The sequence below is a fragment of the Notothenia coriiceps genome, unplaced genomic scaffold (assembly GCF_000735185.1).
Source record: "Notothenia coriiceps isolate Sejong01 unplaced genomic scaffold, NC01 NC01_scaffold00026322, whole genome shotgun sequence".
Lineage (NCBI taxonomy): Eukaryota > Metazoa > Chordata > Actinopteri > Perciformes > Nototheniidae > Notothenia > Notothenia coriiceps.
In genome coordinates this window covers 13,495-24,268 of record NW_011359023.1, presented here as the reverse complement: position 1 = coordinate 24,268, position 10,774 = coordinate 13,495, and the positions used below count along the sequence as shown (strand labels likewise).

General features: G+C 38.1%; 1 protein-coding gene across 1 annotated transcript; it reads right to left on the bottom strand.

Moving 5' to 3' along the window:
- Positions 1 to 449: 449 nt before the first annotated feature.
- On the bottom strand, positions 450 to 9,568 carry LOC104956764 (poly(rC)-binding protein 3; the record flags this gene model as incomplete). The annotated part of the gene is made up of 7 exons (XM_010784298.1): positions 9,400 to 9,568; positions 4,880 to 4,903; positions 4,742 to 4,774; positions 4,412 to 4,528; positions 3,423 to 3,554; positions 2,087 to 2,215; positions 450 to 524 (listed from the first exon to the last, which is right to left on the bottom strand). Coding segments are annotated over exons 1-7 (591 nt in total), but the record flags the coding sequence as incomplete, so codon positions are not given.
- Positions 9,569 to 10,774: the final 1,206 nt, after the last annotated feature.

The window sequence follows — 10,774 nt, the reverse complement described above, 5'->3', positions numbered from 1 at the left end:
GCTATTGGTACCTGTTTATGTGGATAATTATGTAAATGATGCTGTATGATGTCCTTTTGTTGTTCTATTTATGTTTTTATGTTTCATGTGGAACTACTTGAGCAGGTCTCCCTTGAAAAAGAGATCAATGATCTCAATGGGATTCATCTGTATAAATAAAGGTTAAAAAAAAAAAAAAGGAACACACTTGTCAGGAAAATGTAAACACAGGCTATTTTAGCATTAGCAAACAAACAACCAATTACATGTTACTTGTTAGACGCTTTTATCCAAAGCGACTTACAACCAATGATGTAAGCTTTGGAACAGGGACAGCATGATTTGTTAAAGGGTTGTGTTGGCACAGACAAAAACTGTTAAAAGGCTTGCAGGAACAGCAGGCAGCAGCTGATTCTGCAGTAAGTCTCAGGTTAGCTGTAGGCAGAAATTAACAAGATAGCTCAGCTTACCTGGCCACCAGAAAAAATGACCGGGGTGGAGGCAGGCTTTGGGCGATAAGGGATGGTGGCACCTTTTGGTGGAGACTGAGAGAAAGAGAGGAGAGGCAGTTAGCATGTTCTTACTTTATTAGGAAAAAGTTGAATAAAGATAGCAGAAACTCTAAAATTAGGCCACGCTAAATATTTTAGCTTAGCTTAGCAAAATAACTACCTCACAAAGTAACATTTCATGTCTTCTTTGTTTAATCTGTACTTAAACTAAATTGTAAAAGCAACAGAGTAAGTGACCTTTAGTGGTGATGAGATGCAGATGATGTGACCTTTTCACCAGAGCCAAGCTAGCCGTTTCCCCATTTCCTGTCTGTATGCTAAGCTAGCTTCAGATTCAATGAACAGATGGTATTGATCTCCTGAATTAATTTTTAGTATGAAACCTAATAAGAATATTTGTCTAAATCTTGAACTATTTCTTTAAAATACTCATGTTTTCCTAGCCAGCTATTTACTGTGTGTTATTTAATGCATGCAGGGTATAGATTTGGAAAGCCATAATTATTCAATAATCATTAGGGAAGATTCGATCCCATCCAATATGCTTTATTGTCATGAATCTAAGACAGACAATATTGGCAATGCTTCGAGTAATGATGAGATTAAAAGGAAAAAGAACAGGGTATAATTGGGAAAATCAAGAAAATTGCAGAAATAACTGAAAATAATGTAGAAATATTCTAGGTAATCACTTTCAGTAACTGAGACAATAATGTGTTTGTGCGCTTACTGTGATTTTCTTTTCTTATTTCTGGCAGCTTTTTAAATATATTGTTCATGAAAAATAAAGGAGTTGTTGAGTGCAGATGTATTCATAAAGATAGGAAAATACATAGACCCGGCAGGTAAATCCTGAGGACTAGAGCTTGAATCTCCGCAACTCTTTTCTATCTTACTTTTTTGCTGGCTTATATTTCTCCGGCAGCAGGGAGGGGATTTCAGTGAGAAGGTTGGGGATTTCCAGCTCTGAATTGACAATTTCGACAGACTTATCGATTTTTGCTGTGCTTCAGCAACAAGGCTGTTCAAGACAGTGGAGAGAAGGCTAAATCAGGTTTCCTCTGTAGCTGCTGCTGTAGGAGGAGGATTACCCACATGGGTATTAGCTCCAAATTCAATATCATAAACAGCAAGTGTCTTCCTAATGTTGCAGAAATAGGCTTTTCCTGACAGTTCTCATGGATAGTTATACACAAGACGTGGTCAAGTGGTAATACAAATTGCTTCAACTCCACTGTAATGAGATTATTTTTATCAGTTAAAGTTCTTAAAGTAGTTACACCACAAATGAATTCTTCAGTTTCTCTGTCTAGGTCGAATCAGGTCTGCAGTAATATAAAAAAGATATAGCAAGAGACAAATTGGCTTCCTGAGCCTCAATTATAAAAAATGATTGCTTGTCAAATTGAACCCTGAGAAAATGCATTAACAACAAGAATTGAATATAACAACTAATAGTCTCTTGCCAGAGCTGCAACATACTGTAGCGCTTGTAGCTTGAACTGTTCACAATACCGGTTTTTGTAAGATCTGCAGAAATATATAATTTCTTTACTACAATTTGAAGAAAGTTGTTTTGCTATATCTCAACATACCTCGAGCATGACCACACATATTTGTTTGACACACTGGATGATGGCTTCTGGGGTTCCGGAGATTGTCACTGCACGTTCTGTGGAGTTGGGCAGCATGTCCCCTGCTACCTGGACCTGGGCCCCTGTGGACTGGAGTAGAGCAAGGGAGTAGAGCAAGGGACTTTGAGGTACAATGTTAACAGGAGTCTGCTCTTGCAGTGAATCAATGCTGCACAGGAAGTGAAGAAAGCACGTTTCCACAACAAACTGGCATTGGAGGAAGGTTTATTAGACTGGGGGCAGTAAATGTTTTGGTACAAGTGCTAAAAACTGTTTAGACAAATTGTGATCCTATCAGTAAAATTACTTGCAGATGTACGGTAGTCTGTGGTAACTTTGGCTGCATATCTATTGTGGTGTCAACGCTAATCTATCATAATGTGTTCCTGATAAGGATATCAGAATAATACATAATAAAATGTAGCTTTCTCCACGTCCGAAATGTTTGTAAAAGCCCAAATACATGCATATTTTTAGTGCAACGTCTTGGGCGATTTGGTACTGAGTTATTCTTCTGTTTTTCAATTTCCAGCAGACCTGGCGCAGGAAGTGCAATGCATTTGGCTTGGCAAACAGAGATAATGCATGTGTTTATTGGCATATCAAGCAGAGAAGTCAGAGCCAATAACTAGGCGTCACTGGAGACACTAGGCACAGGAAGAGTCCAATGCATTTGGTCTTTTAAAACAGAAATTATGCATATGTAAATGTGCATATAGAGCAGAGAAGTGAGAGCCAATCACCAGTGGTCACTAGAGACACATATGGAAATGCATTTGTATATGGTACCAGGTGGGAATTTAACTTTTCAGAGCCGTCCATTTGTGTTCAGATCCCCCAAGATGCATGTTACTGCCAGATGTGAACAGTCTTGTTTACAGATGTTTGTGTTGTATGTGTCTATTCCCAGCCTGTTCTTTGCCCCTTGAACCCTCCATATCTCCCACATCCGAGCTAATCATCTGAATTTGCTCCCCAGTGCCTGTAGACCGCATTTACTTATCATACAGGTTTTGTTGTGGAGTAGGTTCTGATGAATGAACAATGTGACATTTTAAATGTGCTGCAATTAGGAGTTAAATGGGAACAGCCTGTTACAGGACTTTCATATTCATTTTCCACCATATCAAGTGAAAAAAAACATTTAGGAAAAGGACCAATTTAACAATTCAATGATTACATTTACATATCTATTCTACTATAAGGACTCACAAAGTAACACGGAATGATAAAAGTGTATTCTTATAAAAGGCCTGACTTATGGTAATGAATAATTAAAACAAGTTTGATATCATACCTCTCTCATTTCTTTGATTTTGGAGCCTCCTTTACCTATGAGAGAGCCACACTGGCTGGCTGGCACGACGAGCCTCAAGGTGACAGGGGGCTTGCTGGTTGCTTGGCTGTTGCTCATGGAATTGATGATGTCCTAAAAAACAAGAACATTTCATTTTGCAGTGGTAATATTTTCAATGTGACCCAAACAAATTAATGACTTAGTAATGACTCATCATAAATCAGTTTAACAAATGTAAAAGTCCAGGACTAGCTCCGAAAAACATATATTTCAAACGTCCTTTCATATGTTGACTGATAAGCAGTGCTCTTTGGCTCTGTCAGTAAATAACAAGCGGCCAGATTATACGCAGGTCATTGAGGACAAATCATTTCAAGTTCCAGTCACACTGCTTAAGTATATCAATTAGATAAGTGACATCAGAGACAGGATCAGAGAAGGTCGCCGAAAGGATGCCATTTAAATTCACCTGCAGTATTAAAGCTTTGAAATACAAACAACCACTGCAGGAGCGTGTATACATATTTACTCTATTGCTGAGTCACAATTTGCGTACTTCTATAACTACATTTGCTGTTATGAGTGTATAAGTGCCTCCCGAACTATGAGTACCAAGAACACTGGACATTTCTTAAACTTAATGACCGCCATCTTGGCTATGTAAACACGACATATATATGTGTCAGTAAAGTCTGTGTTCACTCTTTAATAGCTACAATAATTGGTGCAAAATAAAGCATCATACCAACTAGCCCATTATCATATAGACAGACCTGTGTGTCAGCTGTGATAAATTGAGTTACAATAGCCGAAACACCACGATAGACTGTATGAAATGGGATTGGACTCAACACTTACCTAAAATGACACTAATAAACTCAGGCCGACAGATACGCTGTTTGAACATGTACAGTAGATGGCAAAAAAGGCCTTCAACTCCAAATTTAATATCAGTTAATGAGCACAGTGAGTTGTGCATCTTGTCATACCTCCTCAAATTTGTAGGCTATCATAGCAAAAGCCTTGAAGATGGTGTCTGTTGGTCCAGTGATGGTGACAATCCTCTCGGGACAGTTACCCTCGGAAATATTGATTCGGGCTCCACTCTGGAAAAAAAAACATGCACTGTCAATAGGGTCAAAAAAGTCAATGCAAGACCTCAATTCAGGAATGAATCTCTACTAAACAGAAATAATGTAATCACTGAAGCCACTACAAAACAACACGCATGTAAGCAATTGTTTTATTCTGTAAAGTATAGCAGTAAATCACATTGTTACGCAAAAAGGCTACAAGGATTTTTCAAGAATGAAACTCACCTCTTCACGCATCTTCTTTACTGTTTCCCCTTTCTGTGGAAACATTCAAGAGAATTTGTGTTTAAAAAATACAATTAAAATCCTCAATCAAAGTTTTTTCCATGAGTACAAACATGTGTGACGATAAAAATGACATACCTTTCCAATTATACTTCCAACCTCCTGCAATAAAAGAGAGAAAAACACATGGTTTATAAAAAAGGCTTCATTGAAGAATCTTATGTATGAATATACAGTACTAAAACTGCCTTGCTGCTGTTATCCCTTGACAAAGTTTAACCAGTAAAGGGGCATGCAGAGGATCATGGCTGCATGACAGTGTGGAGGGTATCACTCTCCATATGCATGCAGTTACTCTTCATGGGGCGGCGCTGACTGCACCAGCAACACTCACTAACCTCTCCTCGGTGACTGCCAGGGTAACATCCGTTGTGACGTTGAAGCCTTTTTGTTTAATCCTTTACTCCAAAGAATTTCCAGTAATACTTTTGTTACTAGCCACAAATGGTAATGAAAAATTCATACCCAAAACAAAAAACATCTATGACGTACAATATTTAGATTCAGAGGCAGGGGTATCCAGGACAGTATACGCACGTTAATGGACACTTTTCAGACTTCAACACTGTGGAGGAATGGTTGTGTCTTAGCAAAGCACTTCTAGCCCAAGGGGCACCCGATCATGCTCTCCAACACTTCAAAGCCAAGCCAAGTCTCCTTAAAATGACATTCCTACACAACAAAACCACATAGTTAATTGCGCTTCAAGGTAAACATGTCACTGTTTACGTTTGTTTTTGACAAATCACCGATATTTGTATGCAAAGGTCAGGGAGTTGGACGAAAAGGATGATTGTCTCTTGTGAAATCAGAAGTCACCGTTACTTTTTAAAATGTAGATCTGTAACCTAATGGACATGACAAACATACTTAAAGCCAAGGGATCTTTTACCACACCTAACACATATATGTAGTTAGTTTTGAATAGAATAGTGTGTTTTGTTTTCTTTCAATTCACAACATGCTTAAAGCTAAGAGATAATCTGGGAGAAATATATTTTCCCTTGAAAGGTAATTAAGTATGTTGTTTAGTTTTATGGAGACAGGGATCCCCCGCCCCCTACCAAGAAGGGCACCTCAGTGAAGATGTATAGTGTGGGTTCTAAAATGAACTCGTGGCCTTAACATTATCCAATGAAAAAACCCAGCCCAATATTCCCTAATCTTTTCCAATTAAAATACCATAGCCGCTTCGCAAAAAGAAAATCCAAAAGCTTAACTCAAGCAAGAAAATGACCAAATTGGCGACATCCCTGTCCCTTCAAGCATTACTCCAAAGCCAGTCCTATAAAATAGCATTATGAACGAAAATGACCAAATTTGCTATATTGTTACTCAAACAAGTCAAGGTAGCAGCTTGTGGAATAAGTGCAAATGATAAATGGACTGCATTTTTATAATAATTTATAGGTCTTTACGACCCCTTAAAGTGCTTTTAAATACACAGGGCATACCATTGGGAGCAATTTGGGGTTAATTATTTAGCCCAAGGACACATCATTACGGAGAGATTAAACCACCGGCATCCGGTTGGAAGATGGAATGATTGGAAGGACTTATTATGTTCCTGCAACCACCATATATTAAAAAATATGCCTTTGTTTTGTCATGATGCAAAGTGCATTTCAACAAATATAACAAAATGTTTCAAAAACACATTACCCACCCTAGATTTAAGGCAGTAAAAACCTTCTTTCTATTTCACTCAAAGCCATTGCCCTTTAACAAACTGTTCAGACCCAGAACAAGTGCTTGCAGCTCTTAGTTCACGCAAAATTGCCACAGCTTTTCTGCAGAAGAGGCAGAAAAACAGCAGAGGTTAACCGAGCATGATGGATCTTAACCAGAATTTTCACCCACACATACACATACAGACAGATCTGACCAGCTCTTAAAGAGTAGAAGAGGAGCCGGAGAGCACGCTTCACAAGTGTCTGAACACAATGTTGATGCCCACTTACTCTGTGCTCTGTGAAACCTGAAAACACTGAGGGCAGATAGAACACGCTAAGCAGAGTCAGTAGAAGTCTGGAGTGGAGTTTTCAGATCAACCTGATCCCAGTGGCTCTGTATGTCAGACTACACAGTATACTGTTGCCAAGGACGGTCTTAGTTTTCAACATTTAATGATCTGTTTAAATGCTAATTAAAGGTGGGGTATGTAATTTTGGAGAAACCAGCTCGAGTGTGCTAGAATTTTAAAATACACAACCGGAAAAAATCTGCCACTTCCTTACAGAGCCCCTCCTCCGGCACACACGAACGCGCACATGACCAATGAGGGCACGAGATAAGTTTGTGCACGAGATGGAAGGCCATCCAGTTATTTTAGCCGGGCCGGCTCAGATGATTGGTCGTGCTTTTTACAGCGCTACGGCTTCCACAGATAACATTTTTTTATGTATTTATTGCCAAAGCAGGATGTTAAGAGCATTCCATGGAATATAACAAAAAGTGTTAATGAAATAAATTACATACCCCACCTTTAAGTATATGTTATAATCAAAGAAAGGAATAAGGACAAAATGAAACTTAGAACAAAATCCACACAAATATCAACTGGAACACTATCTCTTTAAAAAAGTGCAAAAGAACGACAAACAAAATAGATAATAAATTGGAAAGATATTCACAAAAAATGATGTATGTATGGATGTATGCTAATAAAATTACTAGAGAATGGACAGGAAGTGTATGCAAAAATGATTTGTAATATATTCATTTGAACCACTGGCTACTAAATGTATTTTAGGTTATGATAATTTCTCTAAATATTCACACATGATGAGCTTTCGTGTGAAACAGTACATTGGCAGAACACAGTCAGAGAATGCTTCAGTTGCTTGAACAAAAAAGTAAAAAATCTAAACGTTATACTATCCTACAGGGAACAAGGCAATTATGGCAATGCTAAAAAGAGATGGGACATAGAAATCCTGTCAAAATACAGTTCATCACATTATATCTCATATGTAAAGAATTAGTTTGACCAGTGTTGAAAAAGTCCTTGAGCGGGGCAATTCAGGAGAAAGTCATAAACATTTTTCATCCAAAGAAGCATTTACAACCCTTCCAATATCATCTAGGGGAATAAGGTATGATACAAATGGAGTTGCGTTTAAACAAAACACGAAATTGGATGGACATAAAACTTCAATCTATCAGCACCTGGAAAGATTCAAAGAGATCAAATAAATGGAAAAAATAAGTTGAGAAACAAAGGAGTTTCAAATAAATGGGTCACAGAAATAAAGAGTGGAAAACCTCAACCAAGGATTTGTTAATGCCCTTTTTCCCTTTGGTATAGATCTCTAGATTTGGCAGGATGAACAAATTGAGTGAGGACACTGATAACTTGCAAAGTATACTGTATTGAGGTCAAGCTATTGCAAAGCTGTACTAGAAGACAAAGACATCTGCCTTCCAGCCACCAAGAGGTTTTAATGCAGAGAGGCCGACCTCCGCGTCAAATCTGTCGTACTATATAAGGGCTTAAGAAGAAGATCAGCAGAGCAAAAATCAAAGCTCAGCAACTTCATTTTTGTAATACTCAAGGTCATGTTGTATTCCCATGTGGATGTCACACTCTGCACAGAGCCTGGTGAGAGGGGTTGACTGGGGGTGACAATATATACACTATGTTAATATCAAATGTTTTGATGCTGTTCTCTCAGAATAAGGGTTGTACAGCTGGTGGATGTTTTGGGAGTTTAATGTGAATGTGGATCTCTCAGCTAAACAAATGACTGTTCCAGAAAGGCAATGGTCAGCAGCAGAGGCCCATTCACACAAGGACCTAAATACACCTTTGCTTATATATACAGTCCATTTGTCTGTACTCTGGTCATTTAAATTAGCAAACCGGAGAGACAAAGATACCAACAGCGTTTCATCAGTCATGGCCCAAGGACCACCCTTTCCACGTAGAGAATGTCGTAAAAGCCTTTCAATATGTCGAACCAAACTACTTTGTGTCTGCAGTCATGACATCAAACCAGTGACAGACTGCTCGCTGAATCCCATATCCCATAGCTGTATTCAAGGAGGAACATTCAATGCTGATTGGCTTTCGTGAGACAGCATCAAGCACATTTCTTGCTTGACTTAAAAAATTGAAATTCTTGCCAATAGTGCGAACATGTTCAATCTCTTGGTTTCCATTCTGTAAGCGTCATCAGTTTCTTTGTGGTTCTACTTGAAGAACTGCTTGATCCATGTTCTTCCCATGTTGCAACCAATAGCATATTTTCACCAGAGCCTCTTTGCCTGGTCAACCTCTTTTACGTATATGCCGTCAGCTTGAAACACAGGTTCTCTGTTAAAAATAAGTTGGTCCATGTCCAAGCAGTGATAACAGCCAATGGCATCATAATTAGTGTAAGGTAGCTATACAATTAGTGAAATGACCCTCTACGTGTTGAGGCTTCTGACCTAAAAGTGGATAATAGCTCTGGACTTGTTAGAGAGAACATCAATTAGCTCCAAATGGTTTCTTAAAAGGTCATAAATAACTTAAGGGCCCATTAAATTAGGCACTTGTTTCCCTGCATGTCGTATCTTTTTTTTACCAAAGCCAGATAAAAAGTCTGTCTGCTTACTTTTCCGTGCATGAGGAGGCGGATGGTGAGGGTGACATTGAGGCCGCCCTCTGACGGGACTTTAGTGGGTTCCATCTCCATGCTGGGGGGAAGTAAGGCCAAAGCAATGTCCTGGAATGGGATGTCCTCAAGAGGAAAATGGGTAGGGTGGAATACCAGCCAGCCAGTCACCTGCCAAACACAATATACGTTACACACTGTATACACTTATATTTGTACAATTATAATTAAACAGAGAGAGCATTAATATAAAAAAAGATGAATAGATTGATAGATAGATAGAAAGATAGGCTCTATTGATTTAGATATATCGCAATATGACTTTCAGAGTATTTATTGCCCCGAAGAATTACATCTTGAGGTAATGAGAGGGATATATGTAAATAATTCAAAGATAAACTAACTATAGCAAGTGTTGTCATGAAGAAGATTGGATGTTCTCTAGAGTGACAAGTACAATTGTAAAGTAAAGGTCCAAATTGGTTTCAAATCGACATTGATCATTGAACACCAGCTTATCAATAAATGCTTTGAAAAAACTCCTGACAATAATCCTATGACTTGCAGACATCATTAGATGTATTGTGTTTGAAGGTTCCTTCCTATAAGTCAGACATTAAATCTTTCCTCCAGTGTCCTCATTACATGTATTCAAATCATTGTTGCTCCCCTTTGCCTTTGCTAGTAAGGCAAAGGCAAAGGGGACAGTCATGCATTGATGGCTCAGCAAAAAAATAAGGAACGTTTACTTTTGGGTAGACTAAGGAATGTTTTAGGAAAGATATATGAAAGATGCATGATCACATTCAATTTGATTCTCCCAATGGCTTGAACCGCTAAGCCTTTGATCACAGATGTTGTTCTAACCATGTTCAAATATTCATTTTCCTAATCCAGCCTGTTGATGTTCTGCTCTTTTATTTACCTGCAGAATTTGTCATTTCATTTTCTACAGAAATCAATCAAGGGAATTCTAGACAATCAAATGTACTCTGGGGACTGAAGTTGGGCACATTTATGTTGGTTTTAGGCTACAAATTCAAGTCCAAAATACAGTTATAATTTCACAACCTATAGGCTATTTTTGTGCTCATTCAAAAAGAAAAACTCATCACTTCAGTATCCCAAAATATAGACATTAAGAACATAGACCAATATAAATAATAGTGCTGCTTTTATTAATCAATTAATTCTCAAAATACTCTTTTGGCTGATAAATCAGTATATGTAATTTTTTGGAGAAAATCAAAGATGATCTTATTCCAGCCTCTTTAGTTTGAATATGATCTGGTTTCTTTACCCCTGTTGTGAAAAAAGTATGGCATTTGAGGATGCCACCATGGGCTTTAGGAAACCGTTTTCTGGAAAAAAATAA